We start from the raw sequence: 23,134 nt of genomic DNA, 5'->3' as shown, positions 1-23,134 counted from the left end.
CGGCTCCGGCAGCAGGGCTGGGCTGAGCCGGAGCTGGACTCGCCCTGGCCCGCTGGGCCCCGTGGGGCTGAGACCCAGGGCACTCTGCAAGGGCTCTCTGAGCAGCCCCCGCACAGCCGGAGCCTCGTCCCGTCACAGGAGACATCCTGGGTCTTCCTCTAAGTACCCCAGCTGTGTGAAGCTGCCTTGAGGCTGTGTCTGCTGTCACCCAGCATGTGACAAAACTACTACCGTTTAAAAAGCCCGACCCAAAATACTGTGTTGAGGATTGCTCCTTTTTTTCCTGCGTAGTTGCTCGTTACAGGCTGTTTAGCACCTGGAAAATTGTAGTTTAGCCAGTTTTGGGGCTGTTGTAGAATTGCTACTCGTGTACCTAGGAGGCTACTTTTTAGTCACGTGTAGGGGCTGTTGTTTAAACATCTGTTTAATTAGATTTTAATCTGCGTTGCTACAGTTAGCTACTGCTTTGTTAGTGGTTTTTTTTGTTGTTGTTAAGTCAAAGTTAATGATCTGCTGGCGTTAGGTGTTAACAGCTTCCCTTTCAGCTCTTCCCAAGACACACAGAGCTAGGTTGTAACTTCTTTAAAACAAAACCAAAAAAAAGAGAAAGAAAAAGCTTTCATAGTATCTTGGGGTTTTACATTTGTACCTTTAAATATTTATTCGGAATTTTATAAACAAACCTTTTATAAATGTCTTTTTAAAATAAACTTCACAGACTGGTGCTCAGTTGAAACAACCTCTCTCGTTTGGTTTCCTCCACAGCCCCATGGGGAAGCAGGCTGGAAGCGGGAGCTGGCCTCCATCCAGCAGGGATGCTGCTCCCCCAGGTGGGCTCTGCCTTGTTAGTGAGCCAGCCACAGGTGCCCCCCGTGTCCCTGGTCCCTGCCTGGGGCAGGAGGTGCCCCTGGGTGACCACGGGCAGCCTCAGAGGTGGGTGCACAGAGCGTGGGCGGTCACTGCCCGCAGCCAGCCTGGCGCAGAGCCCAGGGGCTGAGTCTTGTTGTCCCATGCACATGCAAGGACAGAAGTTTGTTTTCCAAACAGTGGTGTAGGATAGGAGCTTACAGTTATGGAAACAAACCAGGACCCAGCTGAAGGGAACATGCCCCTGTGTGTTTGGCCGCTGTTTCTAATAACTCTGGGCTCCACTGGATAAACTCTGAAGCTCCAGAAGGGAGATAAATCACAGATGCTCCAAGCTGCACGGCAGCAGAGGAAGGCTGAGAAGTACCAGAAGCTACCAAAGCTGGGTCTCATCTCATTTCAGCAGTTAGCAGCCTCCTTGTACTACCATAATTTATGGTGTGACCTGAGGACAGATGAAAAAACATAAAGCTTGGTACCATGAACATCAGGTTAACCTGTTAAACTTCAGCTATTCTGGGCTGGGTTTATCCCATCAAAATGCCCCTTACAGATCCGTTACTCCAGCTTTAACTGCCAAGAGAAGACAAAGAGTAGGAAGCTCCAACCTTTCAAAGTGGTGGTTTGAGCAACCAATCATCTTGTTGAAGATGGCAAAAGCCTAACCCTAATCTAAACATTTCATTATGTGATATGTATTTAATTACAGCCTGCAATTTTATCAGCTGCAATCCGAATTTTGCACAAAGAAGGGGAAAAGAGAAAGGGGTGTTAGCCTAAGAGCTCCTCAACAGCTTTGACACAGCCAGTTTTCCAGCAGATTTACACACATGGGGTCTCAAAAGACACATGGGGTATTTCAGCTCTGCTGACCCCTCTGTGAGAAGAGAAGACCCTGGTGCCTGCTGACCCCCTCCCCAGCTCCCAGCAGTGCTGGGGCCAGTCCCTGTTTGTGATACACAGCCCGTGCTCCTGGGCCTGGCACTGCCCGTGGAGAGCACAGGCTGGGCCACGCCTGGAAGGTCAAAGTCTCTGTCCCTGGAGCAGAGGACAAAGGTAGCTGTCAGGAAGGCAGGGCCAGGACAGCAGGACTGGCCTAAGAAGTTTCAGAGTGAGAGGATCAAGAGAACAGCGTCAGAGGCTAAAGATTACAGTAGGTTTCTGTGAAAGGAATAACTTTATTCCATTGACCAGGAATCCCAAGACTGCCTATTTTTCCAGTGCCAGATGTTTAGGCGTTCATTGGACAGTATCTCCCCGAATGCTCACAGGCAGGCTGCAGTTGCTCCTCACTGAACATTTTGTAAGCTGTATAAAAACATTTTCATCCAAAAAGATCGGCAGTAAAAATTACAACATAGAAATGCATCACAATTTACACAAAAACTATTTTTTTTTTGTTGAACTCTATTTTCCAAAAAATAATCTTCAGCAGGTTCGAATGACAGCAGCTGGAAACAAAAATAATTGACCGAGTATCATCTTATTGCAAATTATAACCACTGACTTTGTACAAGCGTGAGCAGAACCGTGAAAAAGTTCGTATTGGTTTCAAGTATACAGTGGTGATGAGCCATCCTGGTGCAATCCTCCCATCGATGCTTCTCTGGGCCTGGGGTAATCGAGGACGATGTTGTTTCCATAGGAAATAACAGGAACCTGAAGTGACAAGTGGTGCCAACCCATAGGAACGTTACCAGCTCCTCCCATCACCTCTGTGTACTGGCTTCTTGGGATGATTCAGGACCCATTAACAAACTACTAGGGATGGGGGAAAAGGAAGAAGGGGGTTCTGTAAGAAATTTCTTTGAACTTAACTGAAAAACCTCACATTTAAAAGGTCCCAGCATGTTCTCACCAACATTTATAAAATGCTAACTCTGCCGTGGGTCTCTGAAGAGGCTGTTTGGAAAAGAGAGGGAGGGAGTGGTGACAGTGTCACCCTCGTGACTCCCGACGACGGCTCCTAACCCGCAATAAGTTACAAAGCTGTACAGCTGAACTCAGACCTGATGTTTACTTCCAACAGTGAAATGACTGATTAATTTCAATATTAGTGCACAACAGTGAAAAGCTGTCTGCTGCTTCTTGTGATCGGCAACAGTATGTGAAAAGGAGAACAAAACAAAACAAAAAAGGCACTTTTTGGCTGGTTGTGCCTTTAACTTGGCAAATTTATCTATTCTGGAGGTACCCAGGCACTCCTTAAGATGTCCCCCGTTTCTGTGCATGTTTTTTTTATATAATTTTTCTTAAAGTAAGGCAGAATCCATAAATAAAGGCAAAAAGCAGTGCAGAAAATGTGACGAACGCAAAATGTACAAAAGATGAAGAGTTGGTTGGCACAAAAGAAGCTTGTATCCACAGCCAGAAATCACTGACGTGGAAAACAAAACTGAGCTCAAATCATCCCAACTGGTTTCCAGTTGTTTGTGAGCAAATCAAAAGAGCTGTGGCATTTTAAACGTTGCCTGGTCAAGCGAAAATACAAAGCCGAATCGTTCTTTTCCCGTGTTAAAATTGCTATAAAATCTCTACAACAGTGTCCCCAACTCATTCAAGGAATTTTTCATCATATACAACCAATACCAACTTTCTCAGTAATTTCAAAGCATAAGCAAGTGATTGCAGATCACATGATTGAGACGACTTTTTATTCAATATGTCTCCAAAAAGTTAAAAAAAGTTTAATGAGTAAATCTGCAACAGAATTCCATCTTAAAGTGCTTTTCTTTTAAACTACTCATTAACTTTTTTTTTTAATCCACCAGCTTCCTTTAATAACGAACACTTGCATACCTAGAGAACAAATCTTTTCTTTCATTGCCCTTCCCAATTGCCTGTGGTTTTTGAAGGGTACCAGAAAAGATGACCCATCCCAGAGCTCCATGACCAAACCATTCTGTAAGGAAACGCTCTCCTTACAGAGCAATTCTCCTGATCCTTCTTGAAAAGAGCTTTACAAATTAACAGGGAGACATATTAAATACAGAAGTCCTTATGTAAACCCATTCTTTAACTAATATTTTACAATGAAATGTAAGTCATCACACATCTTTACAGAAATTTGAATATTCCTATTCAATATTATCAGAAAGATTAAAAATTCGCCCTCCATACTTAAGGGCAGTCTTTTTTTTTTTTTCCTGTATAAAAACCAAAAGAATTTTTTTTTTTTTTTTGCAGCATCACAGAAAAGCAACAGTTTTACATTCACTCATTTAATGTTCACATAAAAATTCAACCACTAGCGTTTGTGTTATCTGATAAAATCTTCTTGACAAACTGTTTTCAGTGTCTGGACTGTCATATGCTACTGCACGCCAGGATGCAGTTCTCTAGAGCATTTATTGATCCGAAGCATCTGGGGCTAAATAAATGCTCTTAGCTTTCAGGGAAACCACCTCCTCCTGCATCGCCTCTGATCCTATCCAGCCACTTCTCTTCCAGACTCTTCTAACAGCATAAGCAACGGGACTGCAGTTTCAGTAGGTACCAGGCATTGAAGGTTTGAGTCGATCTTTTCCTGTGTTCATTGGAATCCTCTAGGGGTCAACATCATCAAGGTCACTTTTAGGCTCACCGATCATCATAGGAGACTCCGAGCCCTTTTGGCACACACAAGGGATGGGGAGAGAAAGATACAGGACATTACTTTTGAGGTGCACAGCCGTGTCTACATTTGGTGAGGGTTCTGACCAGAGCCCCAGGAACGAGCTCTCTGAGAGAGCAAGATGACAGAAGATGAACATGCCCTCATTTCATGGTTACCTGCTGCAGGTGCCTCTCTCCATTCTCGTTGGCAGGGCTACCTTCTGACCCGTTACTGCTTCCAGACTGATCCTTCTCATTCAGCAAGGCTGTGGCATAGGCCAGCGTGTCCTGAGTTGGGAACAGTCCAAGAGAGTGTCAGGGGCCATGATGATACCCTCATTTCATCACTTTTTTTTCTGTTACATAATTTTTAAAGTTGATTCTAAAACAATATAGCTCTTGTGGTGAGACAGCTGAGTCACCACAGGTAATAGTGAGGTATTGACTAGTATAATTCAGGAGTTAGTTTTCTCAGCAACAACCACAGGGCCTGGGCTTCAAAAGGAAGAATGGTCTTATGTGCACTGGCATGTGCCAAAATTGCCCAAACCAAAGCAAAAAAGGAAATAACCCCAGCTTAACATCCTCTCCCAAGATGGACACAGACCTGTGCTGAAATAGTGCGCTGGAAGGTTTTGGCAGTTGATGTTTCATTGGATACATTACTCTGTGGAGCCCAGTAATGTTCAGACATCTGTAGAAAGAGTCAAGAAAGCCATAAAATTGCCATACAAGTATTCTGTGTGTGAGGACTCATCCACCTGCGATGGTAGGTGAACTACTAAGTCAGGGACAAGCTTCCCAAATCCTCTGGCAGTGAGCTGGAGATCTGGGGCATAGACAAACACAAGCTTTTATTGACCCTCGGCTGAAAACTAGCAACCAGCTCCCTTTATTTGGTAATTATGTGCTTGCAAGTTACTGGATGTCAGCTGAAGAGTGGTGGATGCAGGGTTTACATGGACCAGTTCAAAATGGGAACAGCAGGACTCTCCAGACCTGTCAGTTCTCTGTGTTTCAAGAGAAGAGTGGCAACAAGTTGTTCCAGTTGCACTGCAAGCATCCCACTGGCTCTGCTTCTAGTGTTCAGGTCTGTGCTAGTTCCTGCACCTGACATTGCCTGGCAGCAGCTGTCAGGACAGAAAGACAGCCTGGAGATGGGATAATGTCATGGTCCACATGCAGCACGGGGAGACCAAGCACAGCCCTGATGGACTCCAAGCAAACCTGGGCCAGTTCTGCTGAGCTTTACATTTCCCAAGCGTCCTTGGGCATTTATTAAAACTGCATTGGCCAACCTATGTGAAGCTTAAAGGTAAGAATAAAAACTACACATGTGGGAAGAAAAAGCTCTATCTGTTAACAGCTGTTTTGTGCAAAGCTGCAACAATTCTGTGAAGAATTTCCACTCACGTTCTCCTGTACTTTGCCTGCATGCTGACACAATTGCTTTTTTAAAAAAGTGAAACCTTCTAACAGCAATACAGTGGCACTGAAAGCTCCCCACATGGCAAGGAATGATCATTACAACCATTCATGTGTGGTTTTAGTCACCGTACACAACCATGCCTGAAACACATGGGGCCTACTCAAGTTCTTACATGCATCAGTTTTAGTTGTGCCCAAACTAACCTTGTAAAAAAAAAAAATGAAGCAGCTTGTGTTTTGTCCTTGAGTTATCTCAGGGAGCCTTATAGAGGATGGAGATTTCATAGTTTTCATTGCAAACAAAGTGACCGTTTCTCTATAAAGTTACAGCCAAATTACCTTTTTCTGTAGCCACTGCACAGCCCAACTCCAGTGGTGGGAATTCTCCTTGAAATAATCTTTTGCAGTAGGGCACCTTGGAAGTGGAAATTATATGCATTAGTCATGAACAAGGCATTGTCAAGCTTAAAAAATAAATACCCAAATTCTTCTCTTTCTTTGCACTGCTACTTTCTGTATGCTCAGTTACCACAGCAAACTGATGGGAACTGTAGGCAGCCCTGTTGTTAACTGAATTAGCAAGAGAAATAAAGCCTAGTAAAGTTTACACAAAGTAGCCTATCACTTGTATCAGAGTAACAAAAGAGAAAACTGACCAAAAGCCGAAAGAGTAGCAGCCTAAACAGTCACAGATGGGTGTAAGGTAGGGATGGGGTTAAACTCCAAAACCTGTATCACTCACTTTTGAGCCAAAGTAACAAGGAACTTGACACACTGGTAACAACGGCTGCTGTCCACATGGTTGCTGTGGTGCATCAAGGCTGTGGGGAGAAACACAGGGACTAAAATCCACAACTCGGGTTTCTGCGTACTGGTCTGAAGCATAACAAAGCAAGCTAAAGTTTTAACTTTGGTGGTAGAATTTATTTCTACAGATGTTAGCATGAGTATTTGTGTTATACACACTGCTGTCTTGCTGGTAGTTTTGAGTATTTCCACAACTCTATTGGATTAAAAACAGATCAAAGTGAAAATGAGTAATTCTTTCAAATGTGGTACCTGAATTTGAAACAGTCCTCTCCTAATACAGTTATTCTCCCCCTATAATCCATTCTATGTTAGATAATTGCTATGGTTACATCTATCTGAAGGAAAAAAAAAAAAATAAATGTTTGAAACCCCCCTAAATGGACCAGATCACCAGCTTTGACCTGAATTAAAATTTGCAGAGCTAGAAGAGCGTTTAAAGTTTCTTCACACAAACAAGCATAGCAGAATTCAACAGCCATGAAACTCTTCCATGGGAGACTTGGGCAAAACCTGAGGCCATTCCTGGCAGGAAGTTTTCTATACTGTGAATTCCCACATCTTTTAACAAAATTATTTGACTAAGGAGAAGCAGAAAATTTTCCATGGAGCTGCCACAATCAGAGTGGCTACTCAGAAGTTGCTCTGTCCATAGCAGTCAGGAATAACACTGCAGCAGAGCCTCTAAAGCTAGTAAATAACAGCTAGGGAACAGCAAATTGCCAGTTTTTCTACTGGGAGTAAAAAAGATTAAAATTACAGCACTGGTATACTGCAAGTTAAGCAAACATCCCACTGAGGATGACAGAAAATCTGCTGGTTTCCTTTCTTGGAGTGAAACTAGCCAATGTGACAGACAGGGCATGGTCCACGTGCAGTGAGAGCAGCTGCTGCTGAGGGCTGTCGTGAGGAAACACCAAGGTAAAACTACAACTTTCACTCCCCAAACTCACAGCAGCTCTGGAAGTCTTCCACAGAAGAATCCAACTGAAGAATTGTACTTCTTCTCTAGAGCAAAAAAGGGCATGCATTGGCCAAGCTACAGAATAGCTTAATTCTGTGGTTAATGCTTGTTTTGGATTTTTTTTGGCACATTTTTTTTGGATGGTGGTGGCTAAATCAAATATACTGGGATTGTCTTCCTCAGAAGTAAACAGTTCAGAAGGATTAGACACCAAGAGATGATGGTGAGCCATCATCAACATAAGGGTCAGCAGCAGACAGGAGTGTTCACCCACTGGCTTACTTGCCTATTAATCCATTTTCAGTTTCAAAGGCAAATTTGATGCGCTCTACTTGCAATGGGTCTTCAATAACCTGTTAGGAAAGAAAAAGACCAATGTTAGTAAGCTGTGTGTGCTACCTGTATCTAGTCTACAGAATAGCTTCAACCACCTCACCAGGAAAAACAAGACTTGTGAAGTTTATCTATCACTTATCTTATCACTGAATTATCAAGACAAGCAATTTAACAATAAAAACTCTGAACTGAAGGATTAAAAGATACATGGATATAGAAAAGGACCAATGCAGTCCTGAATTTCTTTCATTACTCATCGATACAAAATCTGCCCTGTACGAGTCTTTACCCTTCACCCACCAGTATCTCATGGAGTAACTGGAATATGTTCTTCAGTTCATGAGGTGGAGCAGTTTCCAGGTGAGTCTGAGTGTGAGAAATACAAAGTTACTTTGACAGTAAAATATGTTCATGACACAAAGAACTGCAAGAGATCTTTACAGACTTGAAAAAATTGTTTTAAACAATAAAACCCTAAAAAAAATCCCCTAAACCCACCAACATTCCCCCCAAATCCAACAAACGACAGATGGTTCTGCAGATCCAAGTTCCATTGAAGCCCACAAGACACAGTGTAACTTAAGTTTAGACAAAACACTTATGCAAAAAGCTTATTTTGATTATCTCCCTACCTTGATGAAGTGTAGCACAGTAAAGGAAAAGTGCTCATTACAAAAGCAGCAGTACACCACCATCTCCATGAGCACTGACAGAGACCCAGTGAGCTCTCGTAACGCATACATCACCTAAAGGAAAAGTGCAAGTCACTTCAGACACAGTCATACAATTAATTTTAGGTACATAAGTTTGTAATAGGATGTTAAGTCTTTTCCAGGAAGGATGCAGCTTTTCCTCCCAGCACCTGCATGCCCCAGTGAACTGACTCCCTGCCCTCATGGCTCTGCATTCAGCTCCTCTGCCCACCTCCACCAGTCTGGTCAAGCTTGATCCATTAAGTCAGAGCAATTTCAGTCAGGCCCTCCAACTGACATGGTAACTGGATGCATGGACACCTGCTAAGTGTGTTCAGCTGCCTTTGTTAAGATTGTGAACTCACACCAGACCCCTCAGTTTAGGGACATATCAGAATAAGAAGAGGTCATGAAGAAACCAAAGGTGCCTTCTTGTTTAGGCTCAAAATAATACCCATATACATGCCAGCTGCCTGCTTCTTAATATTCAGTGTTCTTCACATAAGGGTACTTCAAACAAATCACATCAGACCAGCTTTTAGGTTCATGCAGGGCAGAATTTAGAAGAGATACCTCCATTAAGTAGGGTTTTCCCTCAGACAGGAATAACAAGGCTTCCACTTCTTCATGGAGTGCCAAAAGTGGACCTGAAGTGGTGATGCTTAGAGGTGGACGTTGCTTAAAGAGACCAGGAGCTATAACAGCAAATACAAAAACAATCCACTAATAAATTAAGTTTGTTCCACACACCTTGAAGACATTGCTGCTCATTTGGCACCATGTAATCTCTAATGGCATTCACCTCAACTACCTCACAGTTCACATGGTACCAGCTCCCAAGGAACAATCTTTTGGACACTGAGGTGGCCTTTACTTTAGTGACAACACAGGCAAATGAACTGCAAGAAGGTCAAAGCAAAATGTTCATATTTACTAGCAGTACTTTGAGCTTTAATTTCACTCCCAATCACCGTTGTACATTCATCATATTCAGAACTCTTATTCTTCTTTTACTTTATGATTTTTGACTTCTTCGAACTCCAGAAACTTTAAATCCCGGACAGAAATCAAGCTGTTCTTTTAAAAAGACAACTTTAGATTCCTCCTTTAGGAAGCTGAAGAGTTCAACTTACTCCTTTATTATCTTTATTGGAAAATTTCTGTCTCTTGTAAAAAAATCCCTAGGAGAATATTTCATTGCTTGTTACTCAGTAGCTCAGCCTGAATGCTCCCCTTCAGACTAGCAAAAGGCATAACACATATAAGCAAAATACAGCCTGTTTGTTGGCTGAAATACTCTCACAGCCAATGACACAGCTTGATTCACTTACATGAGGAAAGATCTTTTAGGCACATGGGAAAGAGGGGAAGGCACAATATTAAGATTTCCCTCTCCCCTCTTTAATACAGTCTGCCACAGCCTCTCAGTACATTTACAGCAAAATAAAAAAGTAATCAAACACACGCTAACCATTACTGCCTTAAATTCAAAGTTATTGTCCTTTCATCACTGATATTAAGTTACTCCCAGTCAAAGTAACCAAAATGCAAAGGCAAAACCACAATTCTTACCAACATTTCTTTGCAAGGAGACGTCTGAGTGTAAAACGAGTAGTGCTACAGTGTTGTGCAGGTACCCAAACTCCCGTGCCTGGGCTGAGCTCCACCTGCGGTTCTGCTTGGGCCAGAGGAGAGCTTTCATTAACTCCTGACTGGTTGATCTAGTCAGCTTCTGTTAGCTTAGAACAAAGCACCATCCTTAAAAGCCCACCACCATTTTTCTAATACTTTGAAGCTGGTGAATGTTGTCATTATCAAAACATGATGCTCATTTCTGCCGCAACAGCTACTTCCATTACAACTACACATAGATAGATTGAAGACTTGTGTGAAGTTTACAGAATAATCCAAGGATTAGTCTATCCTACCACACAAAAAGTACTTATCCATAATTTAAACGTCATGAAAAACATGGGGACAGAGAAGCTACAGCACAACACATGCTCTGTAAACTTTACCTGATTACTTTGCCGGTTGGGGCCAAGGAGAAAGTTGATCATGTGCCTCAGAGCAGAGTGCCTGAGGAGCAGACTGCTAGCCCTTATGCCTTGCTGTGGAGACAACAGTAAAGTTACACCCCTGGGCAGGTAAAGAACTAGTGCTCTAGGGAACAACAGTAAAATGCCTAGGCTAAATACTGCATTTTCCACTCTTAGAAAAGTCACCTAGATCAATCAGATACACCTCCAAAAAGCTGACTCATATAGAGCACATTATATAAACCAGACCAGAATCAGCACATGCAGAATAAGTGTCATACTAAAAATAAAGAAGGGAAAAAAGACTAGAGAGAAATCATACTAGGGTGAATAGTGCAGTCCAGTCAGTTACTCTGCTTCCTATAGGACAAAAAATTCTGAACACTGGATTTTAAGAACAGCCTCTAAAATAGCAACCCAAAATTCAGGCTCTGGAAATGACATCTTAAATTGGTGTGCTTTGATGGTATATCTTTATGTGCTGTTATCCTAATCTAGTATTCAAAGCCATTTACTTCTCAAAAACCAAAAAACCCCAAACAAAGCCATGAATACTTTGACAGAAGTTCTGGAAGAGTTTCACTGTGCTACTTAAACATTTTATGAATATAGATGACTAGCTGCTTTACTGTTGCCCTTTAAAATTAAAATAGCATAAAACCCTCCAATGGTTTCTTACCTTCTGTACGAAGTTATTGAATAGCAAAAAGTACTGAGCACAGTTTTTACAGTTTTCAGGTACATCTTTATCCAGTAGAGCAAGAAGCACCTCCAATAATTGATGTAGACTTTTTAACTGTAAAAAAAAAGTATTGATTTGAACATAAAGAGTTGTCTACTTAAAAAACAAAAGCATTTCACATGTTAGAGTTAACTGTTGTATGATTCTGTGAAATAATTTGGTTCAGGTATCCCAAGGGAAACAGGTAAATCTCAAACATTCTACAAATTATTCCTTTTCACAACAGGCATCTGACTGTTGGAAGAAAATCACTTGAAAATTAAAATGACTTCTGGAATCAGAAAAAGATAATAAATCTTAAGAAAGCACCGTTTCCTAACAATTAAAGGAATACATGAATATGTTTACAAAGCTAGCTGAAATCAGGCAGAATTGTTTACAAATAATACTCTGAACTTAAATGCTGAGAATGACAGCAGTACATTACCTCATAGGGTAGGAACAGACAAGCATTGACCTATTCAAGAAATGAAGAGCTACGAGCACGACCAAGACAAGAGCCTCTCACCCTGTCACTTACAAACCACACCCCAACAGGACTGTCAGTGATGAGGTGACACTAACCTTCTCCTGATAAAGCAAGGCACTGTCAAGGGTTTTTTCAAGGATAGTGGCTACAGCAACTCGCACCTCTCTTACACTGCATTCCAGGAGGAAGGTCCTGGAAGATAAAAGGCGAAGCTGCAAAGAGAACTGGAATCAACGTGTACACACGATTGCTAGGATGAAGTGTGGTGTTTGTTATTTTATAAAGGGTAACAGTCCAGATACTTCTTGTATTGTACTTCTGTGCATAACTTTAAGTTATTTTCCTGTGCTCCTGCTTGTCACGAGTGAGGCTTATACTATTAATTTATATTTATTCATTCAAGTAACCAAAAAAGCTCTAACTAAAAGCTGTCACAGGATCCTGCCTTTCAAAGCAACACTAAAGATAAAATTTTCCTCACACTGTCACCTCTTCAATTATGTTAGATCTCCAATGATTTCTCCCAGATTTTTTTTCAAAATACCTATTAGTTGATCTTAAACTGGAAAGAATTTCTCACCAAGCTCATTTGTCATCTTTGTCAGGTAAGTACTTAACATGCCTTACCCTAAACACTCACCACACTCTCCCACTACCTGCAGGAGTGTTTACACAAACTTGAAACACATTGAATGAAACATCTGCATCCTCCTCCACATATGTTGCACTATTTTATTAGATTTTCAGAATTACTCATAAAGCTGCACAAACCAGAGGAAATGCTAGAAATAAAAACCCAAGTGATTATCTAGAGTGTCTTTTTAAAGAGTGTGTACAGTCAGGTCTTTGGAAATACATCAGTATAGGCCAGATCATGTCATTAGGAAGCTTTAGCCATACGTGAGACACAAAATACCTAAGAGAGAATTATGACTACTTACTTTACAAGTTCCCGGCCCTCTGGCCCAACAAAATACTCAGCTAACCACTGACAAGCATCAATGCTTTTGGAAAGCAGAGCATCTATGGTGGCAATCCATTCTTCTGTATCGGCCCTTTAACAAAATAGGGACAACTGTCAGTAATGAAAGAGAAAAAAAACACCTTCCAAAACCTCAGCCACGTTTCTTGTTTGCCAAAGAGAATTTTTTTACTTTAACTGAACATATATTAGATAGCTGAAGACAAAAACACGTAAGAGAAGTATTTTGGAAAAACTTGCTGTCTTTAATTCATTAAAGCCCTTTCATGTCCAATCGACCACCAGTGAAATTAGACAGCCAGGAGAGGCAGCAAACTGCCAGGTTATACATGACCCTCCTTCCTCTCTCCCATGGAATTCCAATGCAAAGCAAACACATTGCTACACCTCTGAATGCCCATGCCACCCCCACACAGCATTTCAAGGTGATGTAGGTATGACAAGCATGCAAACCTCAGAGCATGTTGTTATGCTACCCAAAACAAGGCCTTACCTGAGTTTCTTCTTGGTACGGAGATAGGTTTGGAAGAGGAACTGGACTGCCAGCTGTAAGCTCACCTTTGCCATGCATGGATAATAAGGATGCTTTACCTTAGTCTGAAAGAAACACTAGGTTTACTCCAGAGCAGCATGCCTGCAGCCTGTGTGCTGCCTCTTAAACACATCAACATGCTCAGTTTTCATTTGCAAAAAACGAAACCAAAGCATTTTTCTGTACTAAAAACAGTCTCTAGTGCTGACTATGCTAGTTAACAAATTCTCTTAAATAGGAATAAATTTGCTGTAAGGCCCACTACACCTGTAGATTTAATAAAGTTAATAAATGCTGGTTTAGTATTCCATTTAGAAAGACTTCATTAATAAACTGTATTTCCTGTGAAAGTCTATTAGCTTTGAGGTGACTAAAGCCAATGTTTGGATCTTCCATACACAGAGGAATTTCTGTTCCTCCAGAGCTCAGTTTAGATCATAAAAAAGTCTGTGTTATTTCTTAGATTTTACTATGGCACAATGTTTCTCTACTAGAACAGGAAGCTGGAGTGTGATTTGAGATAGATGATGTCATCAGCATGAAAAATTACTGGAAATAATCGATTGTTCAGCTGAAAAAACAGAATCATGTCACCCTTGTAATATACCTGGGTGTGATCCAAACAGTTTTCGTGGCCCCTTCTACCAAACAGATTCTGAATACTCTAATATTAGTCCAGTTACTTACAGCATTCAGTGAAGCTAATGACAGAACAAAACTGAAGTAGTCACTACTGTACACATCCCTGTTCTTCATAAATTTCAGGTTTTCATCTCTCACCATCTGTAAAAGAAGGCAAAAGAAGAGTTGTAAAATTACTTTCTGTAACTAAAATTGCATCTTTTAAGTACATGTTTTTAGAACAGTTTTAAACACCAGTATTGGTGTTTAAAGTCCAGTGTCAGGATTATTCTGCTCACACTCCATATCACTGCTTCAGTGGAGGGGAAAATACGTATGGGAGACTTAGCAGAATTGTAGAAAACTAGTGATTTTCTTCCAAGGATTTTACAAAACTCTTGCACACGTGCAGATCAGGAGGATGGTGTGTGTTCAGAAGGACAAATATCTGCAAGATTGTATCCTCTCCTGTACAGACCAGAGCTGATCTTCCTCTTATGACAGGTCACTGCTACCCAGGTCCTACCATCCTCCCACTGCTCTGCTAATGGCATCACAACTCCATTTTCAGTCCTGACTGGAGTTACCTTCAACATCCATGTTTTCCCTTTTAGGATCATATTCAGTATTACATGAGCTAACAGACATGAACAGAACTGAAGCTGGTTTTGGTTTCTCTTACTTAGCCCCTCTATATCTTTGTGAGCTTAAGAACATGAGGATGACTGTAATTTATTACTGCCTCCATTTCTCCTCAAGTGTACTTCAAATTAAGCATCTTCTCTGCTCTTCTCTCTCCCTGTCTGCATGCTGACTGCTTCCATATCTCATGTTTGACCTATCTGTCTGCAGTTTCTTCAAAGCAAAGAATGATAGATGAGTTTTGTGACAAGGAACAGCAAAACTTACAGTAACATACCACTGAACAGCTTGTTAATAACTATATGTCACGCTCCAAAATTATTTCCCAGCTTTGCTTTTAAGAAGGGAATTACTTTCAGTCCACCTTCAAAGCTACTGTGTTCTTCCTACTACGTGCATAAGCTACATGTGAGTGGGATTTAGTTGCCACTTTGAGTGCTCTACCTGATAGATCCGCACGGGCATCTTCTCTACAAAAAGTCCCTTTTTTTCTCCTTTTCGAACCAGCTTGGTCAAGATGGAGAGACGGTCACTGTTGGGCCTGTGGGGTCGAGGTGATGACTGGGGTGAAATTTCTGGTGAAGATGGAGCAGACCTGAAATACACACAAGCTCAAGGTGAGTAATGAAATACTATGATAAAACTACAGTTCAAGTTTAAAATACCAGTACAGTCAGTTTAAAGATAAATTTAGATGACAGTCTAAATGCTTCTTGAGCTGTCAGCCAGCTTGAACTGCTTAGTGCAGTAGTGCTGTCACTATTGCAGTAAGAATTGCAAGTATGGAAGAACATGGAGATTCAAGCATGGAAGAGAAAATGATAAAAGCAATAAAATACTATTCATTAAGCAGCTGAAAAAACAAAGCAAACCAACAGAAGTGTCAATATTCTCTTTTGTCGAAAAGGAAAGAATCATTTTTGAGTTCTGGAGATAGGGGCTAGATACTAACATGAGAGAAACCTTTACAGACACAAGAGGAACTTACAGTGAGAGGTCCTCTGCTTCCTGACGCACAACGCTCACTCGGCTTTTCTTTGGTAAGACAGGAGAGTTCTGATCAGACACCCTCTGGTAAAACAGCATGTAGGCATTCCAGTAGCGCCGGCGCACGTCAGGGTAAGGGTTAGCTGAGGGGAGAAAGGCATTCCATGAAGGCCCCTGAAGGTTTAGTGCCTTTTTTTATTCCTATAGGGAAGTGAAACTGGGTGTGCAAGTAAAATACACCATTGCAATATGAAGTAATTTGTCAGATCAAGCCATCAGTCTGGTTTCAAATAAAAACCTGAATTCTTCTCAGGTGTTTTTGCAAAAGGTATATGTGTTTTAAAAAGATAATTATAATCATTATGAACCAAGTGAATATTGATGGAAATGTATTTGGAATTAATTCCTTAAAGCAATGAAGAGTTTCACTATATGACAGCATATCACATTCTACGCACAGTCACAGAGTCATTAAGGTTGGAAAAGACCCCTAAGATCATGAATTCCAACCATCACCCAACACAGCCATGACCGTTAAACCCTGTCCCCAAGGGCTACATCTACACATTTTTTGAACCCCTCCAGGGATGATGACTCTACCACCTCCCTGGGCAGCATGGGCCAGTGCCTCACCACTCTTTTAATAAAGAAATCATTTTCACTAGCCTGACGTAGGAACTGTTTTGTAGTTTGTTGTTGTTGTTTTTTTTTTTTTTTTTTTTTTTTTTTTTTTTTTTTTTTTTTTTTTTTAAATTATTTTAACAAGGTGCCATTCTACTTTTGAACCTCCTCTGCTACTCAGTCTACACAGGCTGAACAACAGTGAATCTGATTCCATTAATATTAGGCTGTATACAAGCTGTAAAATCCTTCAGTAAACAGAAGATTTAGGAAAAAGCTTCAGAGGGATTATCAGACCAAGTAAGTTAAAGTAGATATAATGGACCAAGCTCTGTGTCTACTGAGAGCCAGTACAAAATATAAAGCTACTGTAAATCAATCTGTACTTCAGCTTACATTGATCATAGACTTTAGGTCTATACTCGCCACCAAAACACTCATATTCCAAGGTTTCATCAGTTAAATCAAATTCTTCAACAACGGTGTCATTGAATTTATACCACTTTCCTTTGCCGCATCCCCTGTGATCAAAACAGAAGAGAAACAGAACAGAAACAAAGTTATTTATTGTCTAGTAAAACACCAAACCACCCTGAACACCCTAGAATTGACAGCCCTGAACTCACATTTGTTTTGGCACAACAAAGCTTTGTTCCAAGTGTATGTCACATGTTAAAAAAAATGAGCATGAAACAATGTGTGAAGCACACCACCTGCAACTAAATGCCATGGGAAGCCCTCAAACTGCAATGCAAGGTATGTAAAAATTGCTCAGACTTTTATAATATGGTGTCCCATATTATTTTGGTACTGTCTTAACACTCACAATGTTGGGTGTTAAGAAAGGGAAGAGTGCTTCCACCAGAGCTGCGAATGGCTCACTCCACTTTCCCAAAACAAGCAGTCTTTAGACCACTCTCAATCTTCTCAAAATCTTCTCAGATCTTCTTGGCCATTACCTCCTGTCCTTTATAAAGGAGTAGTAGTGCCCTGCATGTGCCTGCCCGCTGTGAACAATCACACCAACAAGTTCATAGTTTTCTGTGGGAGCAACTTTCTTCCTCGGGGAGCCTCCACCTCCTTGATCTGCAGTTCTACCATTGTCCCCCACTTCTGAGGATGAGTCCTGGCGAGCCATCCCTGACACAGTGTAAGGTTCCATGTTCAGCATCCAGGGAAACTGTGTGAAGAGACAATCAGATTAACTGAGAGATTATACTGTCTACATGCTTAGTGTAACTTTATGAGAATTGCATTAATACTTCCCACACTGGGAACATCAAAGGAAAACAAGTTTTCACCCTTATGACATGGAAGTTAAAAAGTGTCTTTATAGAGGTTTTTCCTCCTGCTTTCTGAAAGGACACCAAGAATGCTTCAGACAAGGAAAGCTCTAAGGAAAAATAATTTCTTTTCTGTAGCATGATTATGCTGTAAGTGTACCACATACCCAAAATCCCTGTATCAAAATGTGGGGAGAAGGAGGAAGAATGAGCAAGAAGAGTGAGAGTCCACTCCACAAAGCAGCAGGGGCATGGGGTGTGCCATAAAGAGAAGTTTCTTACCCTTATTTGTTCATCATATTTAATAGAACGTCCGCTCTCCCAGTCAAAGCCAAATCTCATCAGGTGTATCACCAACAGGCTAGGTAAGACCTTAATGCACGTGCGTTTCACTGTAGTTCTCTTAAAAAGAAAAAAGAATATCACCTCTATCTATACACCTCGAGCATTCTGCAGTCTTCTTCCAGAGATGCACAATTCCAGACATCACAGAGTGATGCACAGTCCAGTCACATGACTATATTCCATACAGGTAGGGTGCTACTACAGGTATTACAGAGTTTGTGTGTGGGCTGTTATGCCACAGAACATTTTACCACCCTGCCATCTCTCTAAATGTTCAGTCTGTGAGCTACAGGAAATGAAGAGTGCTGTCTTCATGGATTTAACCTTCTGATCATGTATCAAACATGGAGAGTAAGCAGTATCTAAGCATGGCTTCTCTGACCATGTAATGCTTAAGAAAATATCAAGCTACAGCTGATACTCTTTCACACACATGAAGCAGCAATACCTTTTCTTTGCACTTTTCACAGTAGTATGCATTGCTTCCTTCCAGAACTTCTCCTCTAACAAACTGATCCAATGATATTTCCAGGCTTTGACAGGAAGTCACACCTAGGTTGAGGGCCATGAAAGCTTCCTCACGCTCATACCTGAATTGAGAAAGACAAATAATAAGGCACTGCCAGTAAAACCTCTCCAACCTGCATTAACAAAACACATGCTTAGGAAAGAATACTGCTTTTGCCTCACAGCTATTGACAGCTGCAGTGTCACAAAGGCTTATATCTCTGCCTTCTTGTGCTATTTTTGACCTACAAATATTTTAATAGTTATGGGAGCACGGAACTTTGGTAACAAATGCACTGAATTTAGCATTACCTGTGAGGACAATCCTTGCAGATCTTCTGATCAGAGAAGATTCCTTGAAAAGTATTCTTAAATATTTGGTCTCTTCCAATTTTCTGTTGAAGATGTAAAGTTAGACATCAGCTGGATATATTACAGAGCGAAAGACCAAGAAAGCAATAGGAATGTTAAACTTGTCAATACTGTGTATATTATCAGTTAAGCCAAATAGTTCTGCCTTCTTTTCTGAAGAACAAAGGAGAAAGAGAGAAAAAATACCAAGGAGATGCATATAAATAAGGAAAGAAATCCCTGAGTTTTTTACCTTGAGGTACTCGTCCATTTGATCTATAAGACTGGTGAAGAATTCATAAGCATCCTGCTGCTCTCTGACATAAAGTTCCTTATTCCACATCTTGAAAATCTAAATGAAAAATATATACATATGAAAGGTCATTGTTCCACATACATAGAGCTAAAAAAAAGTGATTTTTTTAAAGGACATTTGTTATTTTTACATGTTTTGACTTTCTGAAGTAGAATTTACTTCACAAGTTCTGCAGTGAGAAAAGGCTGAATAAACAACTACTTGTTAAGCAGGAAAGCTATATAGTCTAAAAAAGATGTAATACCTTCCAAAAATTCTCAGGTACATAATACTGTAGCTTGCTTTCCATCAAATGACCAAAGAGAGACTGAACTTGATAGAACACGTTGTCATCTGGATTGTCTGTATCATCATCAATGGAAAGCAAGGCCTAGAAGGAAACAAATAACTATTAATTTTGCCAAGAACTAATTTATTACTGTAAGTTGTCACGATAGAACATGACAATTTATAATTTACATATATTGTGTGCATATATTTATGCACACAAATGTACATACACAGTTGTGGTGTGTTTTAAATTAGTTTACAAATGGTGCTAAGATGAACCTGCACTTCAGGTGACAATAATTCCAAAAAGAGAACTTCACTGGATGTTCAATCAATTACCTCTGGAAGACCAGGTTGCATATATAGCTGCTGGAAGACTGCATTCATGTAACAAGTAGCACCTCCATTCTTGAGTCCCACAAATCCCGAAATGGAGCGACTATCCACTGGTGGAAGATACTAGAATGACATTTTATTTTGTCCCAGTAAGTTATAAAAAGCTTGAGAGTCCAGAAACATACTATAGCTTTCATAATCACCTTTATATGAGCTGTTAAGAGCAATTTGATGGAAAACCAGGAACATAAATTCTGAAGGATCACAAGAGCGTTACAGTCGGTCATTTAGATATTTAACACTTTGCACAAAACTGTTTGAAATGACCTAAACTGTGTACAAATAAAACTGATGATATACAGGAAGTACTCCTCTCTTATCCAGGTAATAACTGACAAAGACTCACTGGATAATTTGCCTCTGAGGAAGGTCAAATGGGTCTGCATTTACGCTTATCTGCTTTTTTTTATTTTACATTGAAAACCATGGAAGTTTCATGAGCAGAGCAGTTAAGTGGATGACACACAGTACTACAAACCATGCCAATACAAATCAGAAAAGGGTTTCTTGCTTACATCAAACTCCTTGGTAAGTGCAGGGTCACACTGGTGATGCATGGAAAGCAGCTCTTTTGTAATGAGCTGGAGATTGGAAGGTGAGCTATCAGCCAGCATTACCAACACTTCGTAAGCTGCTAAGCGGCTATCTGCTGTGCTGCACCTAAAAAGAAAACCACATTTGAGATCTGTTTTGTACATGACTCAATTATTTCCAATTCCAGAAAGCCACATTACTCAGAACAAGTGACAATGCATGTTCAAAAGGAATACTTTAAATGATAACACACTCCTGGGAGAGTGCAGAGTGCTATTTTTTTCTTTCCTGGGGAAGGGGAACAGGGAAGAATTGAATCAGAAGAGCAGCACCAGGAACACTCCTTTAAATAAGCTTCCCTTAGTGACATGGAGACACCCATTAACATTCAGGAACAAGGAAAAGCAGGTGCCCTAAAAAGAAGGCACAGAATTGGTTGTATGTCTGAGGACAGACAGACACTATCAGTCTAACACTGATAGAGACTTATTTACAGGGAGACAAGTTTTGAATGAGCTAGACCAGATTACTTACTTGCTACAAGAGATGATCTTGGAGCTAAGCTGCACCAGACCAGTACAGAACACCTTTACTTAGCTCTTTTCAGTGGCTTAAACACACCAGCCCTTTCTTCTAAAGGCCAAAGAAAAGGCTTTATTTACTTCAAAAAAACAGAGCATGCTTGAGATGAACTGCAACGGAGAAAAGCTGGAGCAAAACACTGAAGGGTAGCAAGTCCTGTTCGGTTCAGGGTTTATAAAATGCTCCACTGGAACCTTCTTCTAGAGTTGTGGAAAGGCACTGAGGGTGTGTCCAACCCACCTCAAACACCCACTAGCCAGTGTTGTGTAAGCAATACAGCTGCAGCAGCACAGAACTCCACATAAGCTGAATTACCCACCCCTTCAGATAGTGTATGGCCACAACAGCAGGCAGGTGTGACAGGAGAGACAAAGCCCACTCTTCTTCCTCAGCTGATATAGCTGAGAATAGCCCAGGATATCTCAAGTGCAAAGAGACTTGCTCAACACTAGGGTGTTTTTATAAAAGGCAGTTCTTTGCAGGGAAAAAAAAAGAGTGGAACTTTTAAGATTCTCATTTACTAAGAGGCTTGGAAAGTTGATTTCCTGCTTATGCTCCAGTGTAGCCAACCTCCCAAACAACGATGAGCTAAAGGAGTACTCTTTGGACTCATGAAATCAGCGTTCTGCTGTGCTTGCACTTCATTCATCTAACAAACCAAGTACAGACTTTGGAAGTACAGAAAAGCAAAGATTTTGGGTCACACAAAAACTTACAAAAATGCTATTTAGAGACATATGCAGGAAATACAGAGAATTAGAGAAATGCTCCCACATTGGTATTAAATCCTAGTGTCCATAGCCCCATTGTGACATTGGTATTTGTGAGATCTAGGACAAAAACCAACAAGAACAAAGCCCCCCATTTCTTACTTTGGATGAAAGTCCTGCTGACTGATTGCAGCACTGCCTGCTGGAGAATGGCTGTTCAGGATAATCCTGGATGCTCGGAAGAGGAAATCATCCAACAATGGCTTAATCAAAGAGGAACCTGCAACACAGTAACCCACATCTACTGTTAAATACTTACATTATCACTGCCAATGTCAAAAGGTGTTCTAGAACAGGAAAATCGCTTAACAGCACCATATCAACAAAAAAACATCTACAAATATTTTATCAAATGTTAAAGGTACAATGAAAGTACTGCCAAAATCACTCCTTATAGCTCTGCAGTCACTTCCAGATGTTACATCTTCTCATGTACTGTCTACTCATCAAGTCACCTGTTAGTGCTATGCAGAATGCAAACAAGTCTAGTTACTTTAGAGTAAAAAGGCATACCTACCAACCATTTCCTTCTCTGCCCCACAGAGTGAAAGGAGAGTCTTGATGAGCCTCAAGTGTCCTGCTAACAGGATATTATCAGCTTCACTGGTCTCACACTCAGCTGTGCGGTTGGGGTCGAAGTTGTCTAGCCAGGTGATCTCATCTTCTAACATGGCAGCTGGGCTGATCTTTAGCTGCTCCATTTCTGATGCTGCATGAGAAAAAGAAAACCCAGACAAAATTAAAAACTCTAAAAACGCAGACTATAAATACAAAGAATTTCAAACTGTTTGCTAGTGGGCTAGTTTCTCCCACAGTGTGTACAAAGTGTATCTGCCTCAAAGGAACCTGGTTCACTTTCCAAAAGGAGTGAGCTGCTTTGCTGTTACCAAATGTCAAGAAGAGCCCATGGCAGGCATTAACCCAGGACAGCCAGCACACTGGCAGGTCACATCGAGCTCCTGCTTTAGTTATCTCCCTGAGGAGACAATTCTACATCTTGTCTACAGAAGGAAGACATGCTTGCAAGCTGCAACCAGAGTGACAACGTGTGCCTGTACATACTTACATGTGAGGTCATCCAGTAACTGACATCTCAGGTCAAAATATTCTGTACACTGGGACAAAAGTCTGAAATGGGTACAAATAAAAGAAAGATTTAAATTCAAGTCAAACTTTTCCTAAGCAGTTGCCCTTGAGGCCTGTGTGCTCTGTCCATCTAATCCAAACCAGCACAACTAGCTGGGTATGCTTCTGCATGCACACACTGCAGCTTTAAAACAAATCCTTCCCAACAGCTACTTCTGAATGTTATGAGCAACACTTAACCTTGCTTTCTTCACCTCATAACAATTTTAGTTAATCATCAGATGATAAAATAATAATGTTTTAACTTTTCAGTTACTCCTCTGTTCATATTCCTCTAGAAATTGCTGTTTAAAATGACTGTTAAATTCAAC

At 40.9% G+C, this 23,134-nt stretch overlaps 1 protein-coding gene across 1 annotated transcript in view; it reads right to left on the bottom strand.

Annotated features, from left to right (window-relative positions):
- Positions 1 to 3,936: 3,936 nt before the first annotated feature.
- USP24 (ubiquitin specific peptidase 24) overlaps positions 3,937 to 23,134 on the bottom strand; it is a 47,536-nt gene continuing 28,338 nt past the window's right edge. Inside the window, exons 37-66 of the mRNA XM_008937817.1 lie at positions 22,744 to 22,805; positions 22,195 to 22,386; positions 21,780 to 21,897; positions 20,307 to 20,451; positions 19,735 to 19,854; positions 19,370 to 19,495; positions 19,063 to 19,161; positions 18,771 to 18,853; positions 18,400 to 18,541; positions 17,889 to 18,008; positions 17,283 to 17,503; positions 16,720 to 16,844; positions 15,704 to 15,845; positions 15,160 to 15,310; positions 14,140 to 14,235; positions 13,414 to 13,517; positions 12,880 to 12,993; positions 12,034 to 12,130; positions 11,407 to 11,523; positions 10,707 to 10,799; positions 10,261 to 10,363; positions 9,262 to 9,383; positions 8,629 to 8,742; positions 8,297 to 8,362; positions 7,947 to 8,013; positions 6,632 to 6,710; positions 6,229 to 6,304; positions 5,069 to 5,155; positions 4,639 to 4,749; positions 3,937 to 4,475 (exon numbers count right to left, since the gene is read on the bottom strand). Coding sequence (XP_008936065.1) covers positions 4,413 to 4,475; positions 4,639 to 4,749; positions 5,069 to 5,155; positions 6,229 to 6,304; positions 6,632 to 6,710; positions 7,947 to 8,013; positions 8,297 to 8,362; positions 8,629 to 8,742; positions 9,262 to 9,383; positions 10,261 to 10,363; positions 10,707 to 10,799; positions 11,407 to 11,523; positions 12,034 to 12,130; positions 12,880 to 12,993; positions 13,414 to 13,517; positions 14,140 to 14,235; positions 15,160 to 15,310; positions 15,704 to 15,845; positions 16,720 to 16,844; positions 17,283 to 17,503; positions 17,889 to 18,008; positions 18,400 to 18,541; positions 18,771 to 18,853; positions 19,063 to 19,161; positions 19,370 to 19,495; positions 19,735 to 19,854; positions 20,307 to 20,451; positions 21,780 to 21,897; positions 22,195 to 22,386; positions 22,744 to 22,805 — 3,355 coding nt within the window. The 3' untranslated portion in view covers positions 3,937 to 4,412. The remainder of the gene's footprint in view (positions 4,476 to 4,638; positions 4,750 to 5,068; positions 5,156 to 6,228; positions 6,305 to 6,631; positions 6,711 to 7,946; positions 8,014 to 8,296; positions 8,363 to 8,628; positions 8,743 to 9,261; positions 9,384 to 10,260; positions 10,364 to 10,706; positions 10,800 to 11,406; positions 11,524 to 12,033; positions 12,131 to 12,879; positions 12,994 to 13,413; positions 13,518 to 14,139; positions 14,236 to 15,159; positions 15,311 to 15,703; positions 15,846 to 16,719; positions 16,845 to 17,282; positions 17,504 to 17,888; positions 18,009 to 18,399; positions 18,542 to 18,770; positions 18,854 to 19,062; positions 19,162 to 19,369; positions 19,496 to 19,734; positions 19,855 to 20,306; positions 20,452 to 21,779; positions 21,898 to 22,194; positions 22,387 to 22,743; positions 22,806 to 23,134) is intronic.

This window comes from Merops nubicus, unplaced genomic scaffold (assembly GCF_000691845.1).
Source record: "Merops nubicus isolate BGI_N331 unplaced genomic scaffold, ASM69184v1 scaffold8543, whole genome shotgun sequence".
In the NCBI taxonomy this organism is placed as follows: domain Eukaryota; kingdom Metazoa; phylum Chordata; class Aves; order Coraciiformes; family Meropidae; genus Merops; species Merops nubicus.
Note: the sequence above shows the minus strand (reverse complement) of the source record. Positions and strands in the feature narration are given on the sequence as shown.